The sequence below is a fragment of the Euwallacea similis genome, chromosome 24, assembly GCF_039881205.1.
Source record: "Euwallacea similis isolate ESF13 chromosome 24, ESF131.1, whole genome shotgun sequence".
Taxonomy (NCBI): domain Eukaryota; kingdom Metazoa; phylum Arthropoda; class Insecta; order Coleoptera; family Curculionidae; genus Euwallacea; species Euwallacea similis.
The window spans coordinates 1,182,607-1,205,167 of NC_089632.1; the positions used below are offsets into that span (position 1 = coordinate 1,182,607).

At 35.0% G+C, this 22,561-nt stretch overlaps 1 protein-coding gene across 1 annotated transcript; it reads left to right on the plus strand.

Annotated features, from left to right (window-relative positions):
- The first annotated feature begins 738 nt into the window (after nucleotides 1-738).
- LOC136416611 (collagen and calcium-binding EGF domain-containing protein 1-like) lies at nucleotides 739-19,759 on the plus strand. The gene is made up of 8 exons (XM_066401878.1): nucleotides 739-1,054; nucleotides 5,483-5,608; nucleotides 10,659-10,807; nucleotides 11,757-12,019; nucleotides 12,367-12,475; nucleotides 15,091-15,215; nucleotides 18,192-18,358; nucleotides 18,642-19,759. Exons 1-8 carry the CDS (start codon nucleotides 924-926, stop codon nucleotides 18,997-18,999), a joined length of 1,428 nt encoding a protein of 475 aa, XP_066257975.1. The 5' UTR covers nucleotides 739-923; the 3' UTR covers nucleotides 19,000-19,759.
- Nucleotides 19,760-22,561: the final 2,802 nt, after the last annotated feature.

Consider the following 22,561-nt stretch of genomic DNA (forward strand, 5'->3'; position numbering starts at 1 on the left):
CTCTATAAAAACCATGTGTAGCCTTTTATTAGGAAGCATGGATAATACTTGGTTACCTATATCAATAAATATCACTTAGAGTAATTGCCAACATAGAAAAGAAAGTTTTAAACAAAGGCGGTATAAATTAGGTGCAATGATGAAACACCAATCACTTACCCTAAATTAACCTATAAATAAAAGGGAGACATGACTCTTGTCAAAAAACTGTCATTTCTCAGTGATTGAGACGAAAAATTTGAGAGCATTTCACATATTTTACATATTCAAAATTTATACGCTTTAGCCCTCTTACTTTTTCGTATTTTTAAATACTTTTTCTCAGGTTTTCGCCCGAATCTTTAGTAAAGGATGAATGTTATTCTCACGCTTAACTGAGAATAGTATGCTCCAACTTCACACATAACTAAACTTCGTTCAGGTTAGTGTGTGAAGCGTTATTCTCAAACAGAATTAAAAAAAAAAATTCACAACCCGCCTCGAACATATAGAACATACTTAAAATTGTTTAAACTAGACCAGGAGCTTGCAGATAGATTCTACTATTGCATAAGAAACTTTCAGGATTATTAGTGGCGATCTGTTCTAATAAAGTATTTCTCTCTTCTAACGAAACTAATTCCGACACGATCACTTCATAACACATTATTTTATGCAGCTTCTAATTTACACTACTTAACAATTAATTGTCATTCTTCAAATAAAAGTGTAATACCCATCAGTCTGTTTCAAGCTGTATAATGGTGGGACAAGTGCGCTTCGTTAGAGCTTGATCGAAAGGTCTCGTACATTTGTTCTGACCGGGAATTTTCATAGTTTTTTTTCGAACAAAAGGAAATGCCTGAATATAATAATAATTGTTTTTCTATTCCGCCAAAGGTGTTCGCCCAAGAAGTAGAGTGGTAAATTCCTAGAAAAGAATAATGTTGCTATTCCTTTTAATAAATGTATTATCAAGTTTAATCGTGGCACTGGAAGGACCTGGCGAAGAAATCCTTCCGTCACAGGATGGATATTACCTAGATACTCTTAACGAAGTTGCCGCCGGAACAGGGTAAGTCGGATTATTCATTTAATTATAACGTCAAACGCTCTCTAATGGAGAATTGAAGACCCTTCTGAAGTCCGGTAATAAGCTTTAAATACTATATAAAGCAAAAAACATCGAAATTGTAATTTAGTCTTTTTAAAAGATCGTAAATTTAATTTAGTTCTTCATGAAACGAAGGTGCGCATTAGAAATTAGATGCTTTATTCGCAAAGTAATCCTAAATGTTCAAGGTGACTGATTAAACTGTTTCTTTGTTAGAAGTTTGTGAGCACCCTCTACCATTTGATCCAAATTTTATGGATTAATTTTTTTTTTAATATGAAGAACACATCTTGAAGATAAAAATGATTTTTCCAGATTCCATTTCTAGTGTTCAATTATTACCTCTCATACGCCGTCAATACTCGTGAGTCTTCCTAGGTACCGTCCCGAAACTATCCTGATAGTCTTATTCTTTGTTTATATCATTTCTTATTAGTAGTAAAGCACAAACAATATTGAATACTAGCGGTGAATATACAAAGCAGAGAAATAAACCAAAATTCAATTTCGCCATATACGATTTATTAGTACTAAAAATATTGGACATGTCCGCCGCGCCTGTCCCTAAAAGACTGGGAAGTACACAGGATTATTCGAATTCGCTGCTCACCATTAGGATCAAAGCCGTAAGACATACGAACCGTGGTAAATTGGGGTAAACTTTCGCATTTTTGTACTCAAAACAACTGCGCTTTAAATTTTTAAAAATTCCGATAATTTCCAGAAATATTCATCATAATACATCATAATATATTTTCTAAAATAATTTTTATTTTTTGCTAAGCTTATTTGAAGGTATTTCTTACAATAAGTTTCACTTCTTTATAGGCACTTTTCTTCTTTATAGGATGGTGGTTAGCAACCATCCACAGCATCATTCTTTTTTTATTATAGGTCAAAACCAAATATGGAATGTTCAGCAAAAGCTAAAAGGAAGCATTTTTGAACATTTGACATGGACTATTTATAATTTTTGTCGTATTTTATTGATTTTTTCATGAACGATTTCAAATTTTTCCATTAAGCTGCTGCGAACTGCGAAATAATTTCCAACATAAGAAAATAGCTCATATGTGCCCTTGTCGGTATCGCCATGTATACGTTCGAGGCATTTCAAATAATTAAAATTTTACAACGACGAGAAGAGCGAACCGTACAAGAGCAAATATTTCGCAATCTCCTTTGCGAGTTTTGGGAGCTTCTCACAATTTCCCTGTTTAACCGACTTCAGTACTCTGTTATACAGTAATGAAGGCCCTCAATGTCTCTCAATCCTTCGAGTTTCATCGCGATTTCTACGCCAGACTGCTCCATGATTTCAATTTGTTTTAGCAGACTATTATCGTCTATACCAAACCCTGCCATTAATTAATCTTGGCTATTCCCCGAATTTAATCAATAAATACTACAATAATAGCCAAATTCATTTGATTTGGAATTATACGTTTCCTAAGCAATCGCCACAGTTTGAGCTACCACTGGCTTTTCTATGTCATGTTTCCTTAACCAAGATTGGATACTGCAAAAATGTCAAAAAACACGTCAAAAATAATACTGTAGTGATAAATATAAACCAAAGTGTTCCTTATCCATCCCGAAATTATCTATAAATATGCACCAAATTGAAATCATTGTAGAAGAACTAAAATCAGAAACCACGAAGGAGTTCGAGCGGATCAAAATAGAAGCCATAACAACAGCTAACATGGTAAAATATAAGAACAAAGCTCTCGTGGAACTTACACTGAATAAATTCAAGCACAATGTGAATGAGCTTCTCGAAGGAGATCTGTACAAAGATTATATAAAACAAGTCCAATATTTGTACAAAGACGGAATAAAAAATATACATTTAATCCAACAAGCAGCCCAGGTAATGTTGAACGATGAAACTGTGGAATACAAAGAACAGATGAAAAAATGTTTTGAATATGCTTGTGTAATTGCAAGCAGGAAAGACAAGGCCTTGGAGAAAATTTACAAAACATGTAAAGATTTCTTGAAGAATAATATGCGTGAGGCTTCCATAGACATAAAAAAGGTTTAAATGAGCGCTCAAGAACAGATTATAGAGCTGTACAAAGATGCCAAGAAGAGGGCGAAAAGTGAGAAATGCAATGTAAAGAAAGTTCCTTAATAAAAGAAAGTTTCATGCGTCGTTCTAGTCATCAGTTACCGGGTGGCCCGATAATAACAATAGTAGCCAGCTATGTATCAAAAACTTAGTTATAGACTAATGCGAATCAATAGAATCTGATGAAGAAGTGCATTAATCTCTCATTAATATAGATGTTAGTTATAACATTTTTCCATTGACTGTATTTTGGAAAAAAGCCGAAAAGCAATAAAATTATAGACATTTCACCTTTCGGAATAAAAAGTCACTTTACCAATTATAAATTCTAATTCTATCCGAGAGTATGAAGATCTACTTGCAAAAGAAGTAAAGCAGGGCAGGAAAGCCGTGCGATTAAACACTAAAAGGCGCTTTTCACTCTCCAATCTTCTATTCTTCTTTACACCAGATAGGTTTCTGTTTAGTCTGAATATGCCTTGTGACATCTTCCACTAAATTCCTGGACGCGTCCAGGTTAGGTAAACTATCCTTGGCTTGTCTACATCAGGATGACTGTTTCCAATTTGGTTTTGTTCTTTCCCATGTATTCATCACGTGGGAGACTTGATTGACCCGCGATTGAGAACAAGGTTTGGCCAACTCGTTGGTTTTCTTTAACGTTCCTGAGATGTGACGTAGTATAATCCAACGTAGCATGACTCTCTTGGTACATGCTAACATCGGTATAAACTTTGAATTTATCCTTCTACTGTAAATAATTCGTAAGGCAGCTTGACTATCAGAGTAGTAAATCACCAGGTCTATTCCTTGTCTGACGAAACTTTAATCTGGAAAAACAGTATGTAGTAGTTTCTTAATGGAAACAATTCGCGGCTTCCACGGCCAGCCCTGTATATCCTGGCTCTCTATGACTATATACCAGTCATTCCTAATCCGACAGTGTACCAAATTTAACTGTCATTCTATGGCACTGAAGAAGTTCCATTGTAAATTTCATTTACTTACGAATGTTCACTCCAACCGGCCGTTTCAGCCTTTTTCTGCTTTTCAAGCCTTCGGGTGTACTGACCTTAACTCTATGATGAGAAACCATAATCTTACTCTTGATCTAGATTGAAAGCTTCGGCAACCCCAATAAGTCGGTGAGCACTGCTCTCTATGTGGCCCAAAATAACAGGTTTTGTCCATCCCGGACCACCAAGCCAATGTAGCAAATATAGTTTTAGGCCCTACCTCTTTTCCACTACCGTGCGCAACTGTCATGTCGGTCATAGTCTGATGGCATGTTTTTTTTTCATATAGCATTTCCAAGATATCTTGCACCCCCAAGTACTTAACCTCTGGCTTCAGTAGTAGGATTTCCCGTAATGCGTAGGTTACCTGACTTAAATGTTCATTTTTCTTATGCTGTAAAGGACTGATGGAGCGTCCAGTCAATTCTGCAAGATAGTATTATAACATGAGAAGAAATGATCTCTAACACCCGGCCACAAACTATAGTGCACGAGCTGCAAGCGAGGGTGACAATCTTGCCAATGTTTTGAAACACATTTTCACGGTTTTTGTACAATATTTTCGCACGCCCATGGTTCATGTAGGATGTTCATTAATAAGTAAAATAGTGTTCGATGGTTTTACAGCATATCTCAATGCGAAAATTGAATTTTAAAACCTTGTTGGTATTACTGTGAAATTTCGTTACCTTGGTTTTGTAGGTACGAGGTGTGTTAAAACACTCTGTGTTTTTGAATCCCTTCTGCATTTCATTTATCCAACAAGATATCAAAAAAATTAAAATTTATTTTATATTGAGTTGTCTTATTGAGTTTTTACCGTAACATCCAGGAACGTTTTCATCTCTTTCTAAACCATATGGTTTAATCGCAATTAACTATAATTAATTTTTTTTAATTGGACACCTTTTATATTGTTTGATATTTTGAATCGCCTTTCAAGCAGTTTTTAAAACAGCGACTAATTAAAAAAGATGAAAAAAATACGATGACTTGATTTGCTCGTGTTAATGTCTGAAAATGTTTCCAAAATATTTATGATAAACAAAGACATGTGTATAGGACTTTTTATGATTTTTATGGCCTAGCACATAAAAGTGCCATTGTACACCCGCAAACAACTAATACTAATTTAGCGAACTTTTTTGAAGTTTTTACGCCCTATGTGCAAATGGATGATTAAAATTATATTTTACAGAACGTAGATAAAATTAATTTGGAAGGAATTTTACGCCCTAGGGCATCGCTCTCACGAATTGCCGAACAAAAACAATACAATAATATAACATTTTATTTCAGACCTGATACATTGGAATGTCCTTCAGATAACATCATAACAACGCGATATAAATGCAACATGAATGGAAAATGGATTGACTGCACCAGACGCCATTGTTGTAACAACTATACTTTCATTAATGGAAGGTACTTGTACATGATATTGTTTTTTTTTTATTGAAAAGAAGATTTATTTTCTACGATAAATAGTTTAACTTTCAAAATGGAAAAAATGTTATTAATTTTTTTAGTACTTTTATCACTTACTTCATATTTAATGTATCTATTTCTACGCAACTGCCAAATATTCCAAGCTTAAAGTTTTTTTATTAAAAACGATCGTAATAACCTACTTATAAACCGAATTTCTAAAGTATCTACCAGGTCTACCGGTATGAAATGAGCGCTATTTTGTGAAAATAAAACACCAATTTCAACAAGGAAAGAAAAATAAAATTTATTCAAAATATTGACCATTGTTTTCTACACATTTTGACCACCTTTCTGGCAATTTATGGATACCACGCCAATAGAAATGTGCCTCTTTGGCATTAAACCAATTAGACACCCAATTTTCTACTTCTTCGTAGGAATCGAAGTGCTGCTCAGCCAATGCGTGTCCCATCGATGAAAACAAATGGTAGTCCAAAGGACCCAAGTCTGGTGAGTACGGCGAATGGGGTAGCAACTCCCAGCCAAGTGTTTTGATGGTATCCTGAACCGGTGTTGCTTTGTGTGGAGGTGCGTTGTCATGGAGCAAAATTACCTTCCCATGTCTTCTGGCCCATTCTGATCGTTTTTCGATCAACGCATTGTTTAAATTAATCAATTGTTGTCGGTAGCGAACAGTATTAACGGTTTCACCAGGTTTTAAAAGCTCGTGGTGCACCACACCTTTCTGATCCCACCAAACACACAGCATTGCCTTCTTGCCGAATCGATCAGGTTTTGCAGTCGATGTTGATGGTTGTCCCGGATCAACCCACGATTTTTTCCGTTTAGGATTGTGAAAATAAATCCATTTTTCATCTCCAGTAACAATTCGATGCAAAACTGATTTTCTTTCGTGCCTTTGAAGTAAAATTTCACTGGTGTTTTTTCGGTTCTCCATCTGTCTTTCATTCAATTCATGCGGCACCCATTTTTCACATTTCTGGATCTTTCCCATAGCTTTTAAACGATCAGAAATTGTTTGTTGTGCAACATTTAACATTTCTGCCATTTGCTTTTGACTTAAAGTGTCATCTTCATCCAATATTGATTGCAGTTCGGCGTCTTCAAACTTTTTTGGTGGTCTGCCACGTTCTACATTTTGCATATCAAAATTGTTATTTCTGAATCGTTGAAACCATCTTTTGCATGTTGCTTCTGATAAAGCATAATCACCATATGTCTCGACAAATATTCGATGCGACTCTGCAGCACTTTTTTTCAAATGAAAGCAAAAAATTAATGCTTTCCGCAAATCATCATCACAAAATTCGACATTTTTGGCACAATGAAATAATATAGTGTTATTTGTTCAAGGACATGATTTGTACTAAATATGTTTGTCAGTTTGTACACCAACCAAGCAAACAAAGAAAAAAGGTTTGTTTACAACAAATGCCCTATATCGAGACATTTATATCCTGACGCTCATTTCATACCGATATACCTGGTATTTATTGTATTAGATAGAATTTCCTTGAATGCAGAATTCAATCATTTTTATATTTTGCGATGTTTTCACAGCATGTTTTGAGGTTGAGTTTAATAATAATCTCGTTGATTTAGGAATCTTTTAAAATTGAACATTTCTAACCAGTTTAATTTCTAACTATGTAACTGTGAAAATATTACGTGCAATCTGACTAGAAAAATTTCAAACGCCTTATTATATGGCGAATGAGGTTGAATGGAAGGAAACGTTGAAACAAGAAGTTGTAACATTTCTTCAATGGCATAAAATGATAATACATTCAAGTGTACGGTATGTTCCAAACAAAACGAAACGACAATCTACTATCTTATTTTAAATACCACACCACATCTTAATAAGAATATATCCTGTAGCACATTTTACACCTAAATTAAACAGATTTCGAAGTAATTATCTCTAAACTTTGGAATAACAGGCTGATATGATTACAAGCAGTCGTAGATTATTTCATTAATATCGTTTTAAATGGCTCTCGAACAGTTTGTATTATGAACTTTGTCATGTTTATAAATTTGTTATTAGTTGCAAACAATATTTAAGACCAGTTTGGAAACAATTAATAATTTATAATCATCTCTATTTTTAATTGTTCTAATTTTGAAAATGTCCGTCTTTTAATAGATTTTAAATGTGTAATTCGTAGTTTTTGCGCTGGTAAGAGCGACAGATAAAGTAATCGATGATTGCTTAAAAACATATGAGCCTGATATTGCAAAGTTGAGAAGTCATTATTATCAAACTATTTCATTTAGAGATATGAGGCGTTACTTGAAATATCCTTAGAATTCAATGGGTAATGAAAAATAACATTACACAGGATGTGCCAGTTAAAATACGAGAGTTGGTGTCGGCCACGGTTTTTGGCACGTTCTGTACACTTCGATGTGTTACCGTATTATGGCTTTCAAGAGACTTACAACATCTCTATTCAAAATTTTCTTCCATCTAACCACATTCCCAATGTAATGAGGTGATACGGAATTTCTGGTCACATTGTATAGTGTCCCATTGGAGAGTCGTATGAAAACATTTATATAAAATATTCAATATCATTCATATCAATTCATATCAATAGTAATTCAAAACAGATTGTTTAGTAACATTTAAATATTTTTTTGGCAAAATATCGGATGGCACGTTAGTAATTGTCACCGGCGACAATTATTAACGCATAGTACATACATATACAGGGTGTAAAATGTAAGGTAACAACGTTCGAACCTGTTGATTTTTTATTCGAGGGAGACTATTTTTTATTACATTTTCAATCCTCCAACTTCAACCCATGAACAGGGGTTACAGTTAGCCCCAAAATTTTTAATGGAAAGAGGTGTCGAGTGATACCTCATTTTAAAAGTAATGTCGCTCTAATTATAATCTCCAAGTTTAAGTTACTGTCATTATCGTCGTTGCTATGACAGTTTGTCAAAGTCTGAGAGGAAAAAAAAATTATTATTTAATTATTAATTTGTTACAATAATAGCTGCACACATCAAAATAAGGGTAGGAAGACCTTTAAACAGGAGTTATCACTAAATCATTTTGACAAAGATGAATTTTATCCTTAAAATTTAAAAGAGTACGTTTCTTTATTTGTAAGTTTTTCTTAAAAAATGTGGGTAATTAAAAAAAAGTATTACTTTTCTGATCAATTTATTAAATGCTGAAAATGACTGCCATTTACCTCCATACAATAAAATAAATTTTGTTGAAAGCGTTGTCTTACATTACGTAGCAATTCGGGTGTTTTCAGATGGCATTCATGAATTACACGATATCTCACGTTTAAAGATCTTCCTACCTTCATTTTGACGTCTGCAGTTCTGATTGTGATAAATTAATTATTAACTATTAGGTCGTGTAGTATGAAATGAGTAGATTCTCGAAATGCCACATTCAACTGCAAATAACTTCACTCTAAATCTATATTTGGACTTGACTTTTTTATGTGGAAAAGGCACATTCTTCCTCTTTCGATCAGAGTTTAAAGTGTTAAAAATTATTGAAAACTTTTATTTTTATAAAAATTTTTGTGCAGCCATGCAAAATAGTGAAATTCATATGTTAATGAAATATGAGTTCCACCGTGAAACCACAACAGCTCAGACGGCTCGCAATATTAATGACGTGTTTGGTACTGAAGTCACTTCACAGCAAACAGTATCTCGTTGGTTCATGAAATTTCGTTCTGGCAATTTTGACCTGAACTAACCTGAACAAATGAACCACGTGGACGACCTGAAACTCAAGTGGATAACGATTATCTGAAAGCCGTGGTGGAAGCGAATCCACGTCAAAGTGCAAGCGAATTATCGTTAATATTCAGTGTAACCAAAAAAACAATATTGACTCATTTGGCTGAAATTGCTGGACAAGTGGGTACCGCATGAGTTGAGCGACATACAGAAAGAACGACGTCTCGAAGCTTGTGTTTCTTTGTTGTGCCGGTGTAATAACGATCCATTTTTGAATCGGATTGTTACTTGTGATGAGAAATGGATCCTATATGACAATACCAGATGTTCATCGCAATGGTTGGATCAAGATGAACCACCAAAACATTGTGCGAAAAAAATCTTCATTAAAAGAAGCTTATGGTGTCCGTTTGGTGGTCCAACGCAGGTGTCATCCATCACAGCTTCATGAAACCTGGTGAATCGATTACGGCTGATGTTTACTGTCGACAACTGACCGAAATGATGAGGCAACTGACGGTTAAGCAGCCAAGGTTAGTCAATCGAAGCGCACCGCTATTGTTGCACGACAACGCTCGGCCACACACCGCACAAGTCACCTTGGCCAAACTACAGGACTTGGAATTGGAAACTCTTCGTCATCCACCGTATTCACCCGACTTGGCACCCACTGATTACCACTTCTTTCAAAATTTGGATAACTTCTTGGTAGGGAAAACATTCAACTCCGACGAGGCTGTCAAAGCTGCCTTCCAAGAGTTTATCGACTCCCGGCCTGCAGGCTTTTACAGCAGGTGAATCAATGAACTTCCCGTTAAATGGCAGAAGTGTATTGATAATGGTGGTGCATATTTCGATTGACAATAAAAACATTTCATATGAAAAAAAAATGACTAAAGTTTCAATTCAATTCTACTCATTTCATACTACACGACCTAATAAAAGCTTTTTCCCCACAGACTTTGACAAGCTGTCATATCAATGGAGATACTGGCAGTGGCTTCAAATTTGAAGGTTATGATCAGGGTGCAACTACTTTTAAAATAAGGTATCACTTGATACCCCTTTCCATTAAAAATTTTGGAAGTAACTATCACCCCTGTCTAGGAGTTGAAGTTAAAGGGTTGAAAATACAATAAAAAATTGTCCACCTCGAATCAGCCGAGTGTTGTTACACAGATTCATTTTAAATACTCAAAATCGAGATACAAAGTATATAGAATTTTGAGCCCCATTTAAGTTGTTATCGAATATCTAATAGATGAGGATATTTCATCTAATTAAATACATCTTCGAATAGATGTATTCCGAAAGACCAAGATCCATGCAAAATGAACTTATGCGAACAACGTTGCACAGTTTACCTTCAGAGAGTGATCTGCACCTGTTTTGAGGGCTACAGATTCAATCCAGATAATCAAAGGAATGGAATTAAACCTGTATGTGTGGGTAAGTTGTTCTGATTAATTAACAAATTTGATCAGTCAACCGAGTTTGAAGGTAAACTTGTGTCAAGTTCCTTTGTGGAACTTTAGTATTAGAGGCATTATAGGATGTCATGATATACCGAATTGATTTAAAGTGCATTGAATTGTAATGAAAATAAATCATGTCCCTATAAACAATAACGTCGATAGCCGCATTTTGATAAATATTATATTTCATGGAATTATGCAATGTCCTTTTAACATTCATGGAGTTTATCAATTGTCAGACCAACATTCAACAGATGAAATTTAAAATTAAAACAGGAGAGCCCCTACTTAGAGTATTGATTTGCTACCCAATGTTTATATTATACGTATGATTCGGAAAAAAAAATTACCGCAATTTCGGGTCAAAATCGTTACAGGTTACCCTTAGCAAAAAAAATTCAAAGATTTTTTTAAATCTCAAAAACTTATCACTGCAGCAAAAGTTTGTGAGTTAATAAACCTAAAACCAACTACCCCCAGCAGGCAACTTAATCGAAAATCGCAAAGGCAAACTAGGTCGCAATTCCGCGGTTTGTCTGCCCACATCTGGGTTAGTCATAAAGTGCAATCGAAAAAGTTCACCTCTGAACAATGGACAAGAAACCGGACTGGCAGAGGGCCAAAAGCACCCACCCGGTTTTGTTTGAAAGAGGCAAATTTCGTGTATGGCAAATGCGCAAACAATGCTCTTCTTGTTTTGACGCTGGAGAGTGTTTTATTAACACCCAACCAGCCGTGTTAGAGGAAAAAACTAAGGCCGGGACATAATGGATGCAGAAACAGTTTTTCTCTCCAAGTCGACCATACTCTTACATTAAAACTATCGAATTAAAAGTATTTCTTCAAGGTATTTTATATCGCCAGGCAATGAACTGTTCTTACGGACTGCAACCGCATAAAAATTAATCTCTCTCTTTTTTCAGACATAGATGAATGCGAGGACCGAAATGGGGATTGCGAACACAGGTGCACGAACGAGATTGGAGGTTATCGCTGTTCCTGCAAAGAAGGGTTCGTTTTAAGGGCCGATAACCGGACCTGCGAACTGGAAGCTGACAGTAGTCTACATAAGGGTGAAATTGAAGACCCTTTGAGAGAGACTATGGCCGGTCACTTGAATCGATGCTACGCAAACTGCGAGAGTTTGGTTAGGATGGATGAAAAACTGAAAACTTTACAAGAGAAAGTAAGTTCAGTTCAAGAAAATTGTATGTGTTAGCTTTGTTATCTTTAGCAAGTTCATCCAAATATTAGGATGAGGTAAAATTTTTACGCGCACATGTGCACTATGCGTATAATAATTTTACATGTAACAACATCTTTGTTGCGTTAAAGTTAATTTGCATGTGGCAAAAATATTTGTAATCATTTTGCCGCACACGCACTAATATGCTATTTCCAACAGGCAAATCCATGCAGCAAAGCTACTTTACAGCATGCTCATAGGACAATATCATTTCAGTGATCAATGATAATGACACGTGCATACACCACCTATGTATAAGACAAATTTACCTATTTGTGATTTATCAGGTTTCAGCCCTCAGTACTGCAATAAGACTTTCAAGCTTCGCGTCTGGGCCACCAGGACCTCTAGGTCCGCCTGGAGCACCAGGACCACCTGGACCAAGAGGATTTCCGGGTAAGTTCCATTCGTTCCATGCAGAATATCTCTAGACCTTAAAGAACGTAAAACATGTCCTTTGAATTGAACAATTTTGGGAGCTAGACGGTAGGTACTTACCTCATTATACGAAATTTATATTTTTTGGCATTCAACCCTACAGGTTAATTTTGCGGGAGAGTAGTTGATTTGTATTTATAGACTTAAGATCACTTAACACCTTAGAGAATTGAAAATCCAACTCTGCTACACAAATAAACAACTTCGGGATATGATGTTAACCAAGAAGAAACAGACGATTTGAGTAAAATAATACACCTATGTACTATATGTACCTGGAAAAAAGCTAGGAAGAACAGACGAAATTGTAGTCGAACCACCGAACAGAATAACCAAGTAGAAATCTACGATACAAATTATTTTTGAAACTCGTAATGTATGCTGTATTTGGAATGGAGTTCAAAAGATGTGGATACTGCTAGAGAAACACAAAGTAAAGTTCAGATGAAAAATACTAATCATAAGTCAACCATTTAGAGCCAGTGAAATCCAACGGTATGTTACAGCTAAAACAATAAAAAAAGACATCAGTTTGCAGGCTGCTCACTGAAGAGATTCTACCATGAGGAAATTACAGGAAGCTGAATGCTATTACTACATGAAGAAATTACTCAGTACTAACTTTTTACTCTTTTGCTTTTTTTGCAATTTTTAATCAAATGTAATTTTAATGTCTTACATGTCCAATATATTCATTGCCCCCTGGGGCACTGCCTTCAGGTTAAAACATTAACAGTCAGTACCAGTGTTTTCTTAAATAACTCAAATTTTAACGAGTATGATTTAGTGGCACTGATGAGGGTAATGGACATTATTTAAAGTTCGGTAGCTTAAGATTTTTTTTCTTACCGATCAGGATGAAAAACCCAAAATTTACTAATCTATGATATTAATAATTACAATACGTGACACGCCTCCATCATGTACCGATTGACCGGTCTTCTCAAGTTTAGCGTGTTCGCACAAAGTCGTTCCTTTAGGCGTTCATATTCCCCTCACCACGCATCCATCTAAAATTGCCGACTAATAATCCACCTCTATTTTGCTACCTTACTAATAATAATTAAGGAAAGCTTTTAAAATACCACTTCCCCCATAACTTTTATTTGTGTCTTAACTGGACTATTCCTAAATTCAATAGCTTTCTTACCAAAACAAAAAAAAGACAGATTGTGGGACTATCTAGTGATGATAAAAGTAATGATAAAAACAATAATCACCACCACAACTTCCAGAACGGATTGTTTGCTTTGCTGTAAATTCGACTGGTCCCTTGGAGTTTAGCCTGATCGTACAGTGTATGGTGGTATGCGTAGCAAGAATATCCGTTCTTCTTAGCAATATGACATTTAAACTATATAAAATGCTTAGAACATATTGCCAATCTTCCTTAATTCTTTGTTCCCTGAGTATCGATGTTATAACATAAAATGTGTGTAAGTAAACTAATCCAATTAAGATCCTACTCGATACTAAAATTTCTTAACTACACCATCACAATAAGTGACCCTAAAAAATGAAAATATAATTTTAGGAACATTAGGTTTAATTAAACACTATACATGCTACATTACTAACACAATATTATTAACTAAGCAAAAAGAAAATCCAACCTAATTATATTTATCTGTTCATACGGCTTTTTATTATCATATAAACGAAATATCAATTTAATGCCAGCGCTTACCCGAGTGCTGATAAATTTCCAGCTTTATAAGATTGTGATACACTTTTTACAGCTATTCAGCTCAGATGCTAAGTACTTGTCTCTCAGGAAAGAGGATTTTGCAGGAGTTTAAGCCTAAATTTAAGGAAAATTTTCATAGTATAGCGAACAAGAATATTATTAAGTTTTTAGGAGTTGTTTATCTCCAGAAAGTTGCAAGAAGTTTACTAATAATTATAAACTTTGTTGTAATGATAGTTGGAATAAATGCAGGAGGCAAAAATGCCTTTTAAATTGGATTTTCCCGACATTGACTCACAAAAGCCTTAGTTAGGCTAATTTTTATTATCTAATAATTAAATTCAGCATTCGAAAATTTAATTTCCTAATTACTTCGCGCAATACAACGAATAAATCAACGACAAACTGGAATAAATAAATAATTAGTCCAATAGCTCGGTGATCACGTTTCACAAAACACGAAAAACTGCCCTGACGAGGTAGAAAAAAATGGAACAAAACTGTGAAACAAAACGATTGTTGCATATTTCACAGGTTAGTTATGTCCGCTTTGTTGCTGCAAAAATATTTCCCCATTCGTTTAGTCGTCAACACTTTGCATCGCACGATTACAAATTCACTATTTATGACGATTATTTCCACCACCGACGTAATGAAATATGACCCCGTTGGGGATATTTGGGCATGTCGGTTTTGCTTGACATCTGGTAGGACATAAAAACGCTCGTTTCAAGAATTGAATTTGAATTGGCGAATTCATTTGCTACGAACAGGTCGTTGGCAGCAAGGGAAATGGGTTACGTGTAGTTTCCAAATTGTCCACATAATTCATTGATTTATGACACGCATTTTGATAGTCCCATTGATTAACCAGCAAATTTTTCAGGGTTGGATTCGAATGCTATATCTACTTCGGCATCTTATCCAGATTTCACGTATTCTATGTTAGACGCGTTTGTGCCGATATCAGACGAAGAGCCGACGCAGTGCAAATGTAAGAGAGGTGCAAGGGTAAGTGTAACCTGAGAAGTAACGTTATTTGATCACGGGTGATATCCGCGTAAGGTACTAAGAAAGGCCACCTGCTGAATCTCTAAAGTTATTTATCCCACATGGAAAATATAATATTTCAATTAAAGGAAATCGATCATGAAAACTAGATTGCAAATATTTTTCGGTTTCTCGTTAAGAGGTTAGAGGGGGAAACTAAATAGAAAAAACTAAAAATTAAAGCAACGCACGCGACTTATTAATCAAATTTTTAATCACGCATTAAAGAAAAATAATGGAGGTCGTTAATGCATGATTTTATCATTAATAAACATGTCAATACTCAGTAAAAAAAAGCAACTTCGCTAAACTGTTTGAAAGTGACTGAACTATAATATGCTAAAACAATCCATTTTCCCACTATATCTCAAAAACGATTGAAAATTAAGAGAGACATATACATATATGTATATGCGAGGGCATGATGTATTTAGTGTTTATTATTAATGAAGCCTGACAATACACACTTTACCACACTCGATAGTATTTGTTACCCTGGTCGTGTTAACAGGCCTGCCATATGTTTACAAACAGATATGAAATTACTATATTGATAGAGAACCGTGAAGTAAATGGTAGAATTTGCCTATTTGTTGTACATTTATTAAATAACTAATTTCAAAGACAACCCACTTCACAGACACGCAAAATGCGGCTTTTCTAGACAATAGAAAGACAATGTATAGAGATAAAAGCCGAATTTCTCCCCTATTCCCCAATTTATTTTGCGTGGCGTTGCCTGGTTAAAATTTAGCATACCGCTTTGTGACGTTACGTCGTTGCGAGAGCATTTCTTTTGGATTTTTCCCATAGAATAATTGATTTGATTTCTGTGAAATTCTACACAAGTGAATTTATGACCATTTCCAAGAATTTACTAACAAGTGCCAGAAATTTTGAGATAAAATTTATTTTTCCTATAGACCTCCATATTTCATGCAATTTTTATACATACGCATTCACCGGAAACTATCAACATCCAAAACATGAAACAAGAAGTTACATTCATTTGCAACGTTGGATCCAGGTGTTTAAAATTCGCTCCATGCCCCACGTGAAGTCTTCAACGACGCGACAGTTTGCAAACTACCTTACAAATTCAGCTCTTAACTGCGACTCGCACAACTGCAATAAAATCAAGATATACTTTCGAACGTTCAGTTTGAATTCCGAGTAAGATTCGAATAAATTGAACCTACTGATCCAATGAACTGGAAAATGTATTGTTCTAAATTTAACAAGACAGTAATTTAAGTTAACAGAGCATGCATCGATGTATTAGGTAAATAGAAGAAAAAAGCTATACGTACTTACTGTCCGAAATGTTTTCACGATAGAAACTTTGTTTTCAATAAAATTGGCACTTTTCTTCGTTCGGAAAATTGCTAAGCCGGCATCAGTGAGAAAAGATTTTATAGTGTCAATTCTCGTCACTAGAGACCCAACTAACTGTTTACAAAATCACATCATACAGTACTCATCACGCAGCACGAGCATATGAAGCCATTTTTTGATTACAGTCTCCTTTTATCGAAAATTGTGATCGGCATGATTATTGGGTGGGATAAGGGTACGAATCTTTTTCCTTAAGCAATCATCTAAAATATTAAAGATTAAACATTATCATTGTTAGAACAAAATTGCACGGAGTAAAAAAAAATTCTAAACTTTTGCAATCGCGGGACAGATAGCACGTGCGAAAATCACTTACTGCATTCATAAAACATCGTGCCACTCGCTTTCAGCCCGTGTCAGACGTCTTACTGGTGTGAAAACCCAGTTGCCAGTTGGTGTGCGGAAAAGCTCACTTTCTTACTATCAGAAAATGAGACCGTGGGTAACACCCGTGTTTAATAATTTTATATCATCTTTAACTTTAATGTAAAATTCCTAACAAAAGGTGTGCTTTGGCATACGCAGCAGAAGCCATATTTACCATTTAAGTTACCATTTCAATATTTTGTAAAGCGCTTGTAATATATGGGTTCGAGGAAACCAAGGGAACCTGATTCCCCAACCCTTGAAGGAATCATATTTCGCTTAACATAAACAGTTTGATTAATTTACGTTTAGACCTTTTAGCGCTTGCGCAGAACTAGGTATAATACAATGAATATGTAACATGTAATAAAAATACAAAATGGAAATATGCGAGCAAACCTGCTTTGCTGCCATTCTAAATAGTCACAAAATGAAACAGATAATTGAAGAAATTAAGCAAAAATGAAATCTGTCGGTTGTGGTACGTCGAGATCTGATAATGAGTGTAACAATTTTTTGACTGCTTTGCAAAATTAGAAATTTCTCTGAATAGTATTACGTCCTCTCTCGCATTAGTCCGATGTCGAGTTTCTACCAAACGGACAAAACAGAAAGTTGGCGAAAAAATTACAAAGTTGGAGACTTTTTGAAACTTTTTAGTTTCGCGACGGTTGCTGTTTTGTTTTCGGACTTTCAGCCAGAATCAGAAGCGGTACAGCGGATTTCAACGATTTTCCTCGGCTGCTTGGTAGAAAGAGTGTATTGCGGTTTACGGTTTGTAGTGTTTCTAGTTTTAATTTTTTTGCCATCATTGTCGGGGTTTTTTCTCTGTTATTTGAACAGCGACAACCGAAACACTGTTGAATTGCAGGCTCTATTGAAACACACCAGAAACTGAAACTAATGTCCAATAACATTTTTATTTAGTTTCACTTGTGTTTTAACTTCAGTCGCAAAAAACGTTTAAACCACAGTGGTAAAAATCTGCCACATAATTGCACTTAATGAGTGTCCGAATACGGCAACATCAGCCGATTACGACAGACTACCACATTTCATATTAATACTGTTAGCTACCTGTAAAATTCACAACACATTTCTTCATATGCGAAAATATTCAGAAGTGTTTTACAATATACACGTTTAACATCATTGCTAAAGAATCGCATATTTCAGGGAGAACCTGGCGCCCAGGGCGCTCAAGGCCACAAAGGAGAACAGGGAGAAAGAGGACTGAGAGGTCCCAAAGGCGATCGAGGGTCATTTGACTTTCTCTTGCTAATGTTAGCTGATATCCGGCATGACATAGTACACTTACAAAAAAAAGTGTATGTTAATGAAAGGTAAAAATAAAAAACAGGGGCTTGTCGACATTTGTAATAGGATTTTAAGCAAAGTATGTCCAGTAAACGTGTAATGCCCATCGGGGAACGTTTTGTTTTTTAAATGCTATAATTTGTCGAAGTGCATATTTTTAAATATTCTCTTCAGAGTTCCTACGTTCTTGTGGTATTATGTTCAAATTGGCCTTATAAGTTACTTTCGCCATTGTATGCACGAGCCGATGTGACGAAGTCAAATTTTCAATTCAATATTGTTCACACACTGTTTGTTGTGGTTTCGCAGACCCCCGAAATTCGATTTTGAAGCCTCTCTCTCAAAGAAAAAAGTCAAACACAAGCAGCGAATATTGCAGAAGCAAAAAATACTTCAGGCCTACGTCAGCCCGACAATAGAAACATCTACGAAGCTTGGTGGTACTGTCCGTAAAGCGACTAATGTCCCAGGAACTAGTACATCTCAAGTAAATCGAGCTGATGAAAGAAGTACTACGCAAAATTCCATTCAAGTTAGTACTATGCCATTGGCTCAGGAAACTGAAGAATTTAGGGACGTCGACTTCTCGAAGATTGAGGAGACCTTCGACAATAATAATTATGATGAATGGTCTGGTGAAGAAATGACTGAAGAAGATTATATGTAAATCCCAAGTGCCAAACTACAAGAGCGTATTTTCCGCGGCGTGTTTCACGTTACGATATTTCCGCTAAGTTTGAAGCATTAAAACATAAAACGTTTTTTCCTTTGAGTACACTGATACAAAATTATATACAGTCACAGAAGTATTGATATCTCAGTAGTTGTGTACTTTAAATGCGAGATATACGCTTATTATTTATTAATTGGATAAAATATTCATAGAAATGTGTAACAGAAATACAACCCTTTGAACTTATCAAAATTTTATTAGCAATAAATTTGTTAACATTACAAAAATATAATTTTATGATAGCAAGTAACAAAATCAGGCTCACAAGACTATTCATATGTAGGCAAATTGCAGTTTTTTTCAAATCAGAGCAGACAGAAATTAAGTGTCTGTTAACTTATTGGATGATTCATAACACAAGTAGGCATATCGCATTGGGCCGAAATAGACGTGAATCTTCGCTATGTAATAGAAAATTAATTTTCAAGTGGCATCAGGAAAGATACATTTTTCACCAGGACTGTACACTCGCCCACTTGTATAGTTTATCCTATACTAAACAATATTTTGCATTTCCAGCGTGTTGCGGCGGTGGCGATGTGAACGCAAACCAAAGCGTTCAAATCGCTCACACTGGCGGAAATACAATATACGCAACGTTCATCCTGTGCGTTTAGTTAAACTCGCTTGTAGATACATCTTATATTAGGACGGATATTCTTGACGTTTTAACGCATTAAAAGCGCCGCGGAAAATTTGCTCATGCAGTTTGGCATTAAAATGGTGTTAATGTAGAAAATAACTAAGGTGTAGGTATCAATTATATTTATTTATTGCTATTTTTATTTATATTGTTTTACCTATTTGTAGAAATACCTATTAATAAAGGTACGAGTACGAAACTAGTTGATTCGACTATTGGGTTATCGCACTGTCCAGTTAGTTACGATTTTATTTTAAATAATACGTCCATAATAACACAAAGTTTTTCATTTTTCTGAACCAGACACTTATTGTTTATTTATTTTTAGTTATCATAAAAAAGGGGGTGACGTCGTTGATACCAAGTGTGAACTACAGTACAAAGTATAACTATAGAGGTTTTATTGCTATACTTCATTTGAAGTTTCTAAAAGCCACTCGTGAGACATTAACAACAGAAAAATATCATTTACTTATTATTGAAATATATTTTATAAAGCGGTAAAATTATAATCGAGAAAATCGTAAACTAGTATCTTTCGTGGTTAAATTTCAGCCTATAGCCTGTCGCTTCAAGTAAAATAACCACATGGTGAAGAAGAATAAACTTCCGATTCGTTTGGATTGAAGAAAGGCGTCTTAGCAACTCCTTTTTGATCTCTACATCCTGCTTCAATAGTCGTGTGTGTTACAGCTTCAATGGGATTCTGCGCTGGAACATACTCATGACTCTACACTGCAACATATTAGACTCATCTTTCTAATCCGAGAACGGAATCTAAGAATTATAAACAAAAGACCTCTAGCTCTAGTTATAGAGATCTCTTTAAGAAAAATGACATGTTCATAGTTGCTGCAATATTCACCTACCAACACATACGTATTACTAAAGAAACATGCAAACATATTTCCAAAATAACGTTTCCTCACAATGCTCGCAACTTTTTTCACAGTTAGTTTACTCCCAACGATAATATTTGCCAACAATAATTGACAGTAAACTTGTAATAAGTTTTGTAACACCCTATTAAAAACTACTGACGATATAATAAAGAACTACAATTTTTGAGGTATCACTTGAAATTAAGCTATCTCTCAATACAAGGTGTCAATTTGAAAATTCATCACTCCTATTATCTCGACATGGAATAGATTGTTCCATGTTTGTTGATGTTGTCGAGAGGGAACAATTTTTATGTAGAATTTGCCGCATCTCTTTCAACCTTCCACCCTGCAGAGCCACCCCTGAAAAATTTTAAATGGTAAAGGGGATTAAGTGATCCGTCATTTTAAAAAAACTTTCCATTCTCTACATTTTGGTACCTTATTTGTTACATTCGACTCTTTCGTTATCAAGTTAGGCGTTTTTCATCATTCTAAAATCATTTTTCCTATTAATATAACGTTGAAATTGCAATAAATTAATTTACTAACTTATTGACTTATTTTTGGTCGAGACAACTATCAAAAGAAAATATGCATTAATCACTGAAGCGAATTTTTATCAATCTAATAAATTTCCTCGATCCTCGAAAAGAAACATCTATGTAGAATATGATTTTTTATTGCTTATTTTTGATTGCAATGGAATGCCATATCCATAAATTTTGATATTATCTTGCTTAAATTATCCTCGATTGAAAATGGGTAAAAATAGCAGTTTAAAATACGATTTAATTTGCCATTTCCTGGGATATCGTCTCGTTTGTGTTCGAGTCTCTGACGTCGCACGATCGCTAAGCAGTATAATTGAAAGAAGCTCAAATTGAATCAGAGTAAAAATTTCGAAGATTGAAAAGAAAAAACCATGGGCGGACGTGAGACTGGGCAGTGCAGTGCATGCTGTATTGAAAATAAATGGCAATTGAAATGTTTTTTTTTCGAGAACTAAGGAATGACAGTTTTTGTTGACAGGAATCCAAACGAATCATAATTCCAGAAGGTTCATTTGCGGTAAGTGTTTGATTATTGTGCCTAATTTAACCTCGCTTAATTTTATTTTCTGTGTTGACGACCAGTCTCAGTGATTTTTTGTCACTGTTTATATATCCTTTCTCAGACATACACACGCTGTATATTATTTCATTTCGCGTATCGTAGTTACGTTAACAAATCCCTTGTATATGGGTTAAATATGTTCACCTAAAACGAACCCATACAATAAGAAATTCCCACTCCAATTTGGAATATTACACCTTGTTTAAATTGCTGTTTATTGAATATAAAATAGGGAGCGCATCCCGATAAAGTATCTTTTTGCTTTCGTAAGTTAATCGTAGCAATTAAAATATTTGTTCTTGTAATCTTTATTTTAATAAAAGTTTTTTTATAACGTTACTTAATTCAAAAATACATTACACCCTGTATAACTTCGTTTCCATGGTTAAACTGATGAGCTGTACGCTAGCAAAAAAAGGGTGTAAAGTTATTTGAATGTTTGGAGGTCATCGTATCGTTATTATCATTCGTTTCATGACTCGCACCTTTGCAAAAGGCAGATTATAAAGTTTTTTTATACGTTTTCGTACGGATATCGATTCTTAGATGATCCAGTAGAGTGGTAGCACAACCAAGATATTCGAAATTCTGAATAAACCAATTAAGTTAACTCGAAACAAAAATTGTTTGGAAGTACATCTTTTCTAGTTTCCGAAATACAGCATCATTTTAGTTCCTAACTTTTGCCATTTTTTGGTGCCGAAAATGAAGATCCAAAGAGCGCCTTTCCAAAGCTCCACGATCTCTATGGTGGCATCCACTGGCAACATATATTCAAGATTTTTAATTGTAATTTAGGAAATTAAATTAAATGTTCTTGTGTTTCAAGTGTTAACTGTGTGCGCCTCTTGTTTGA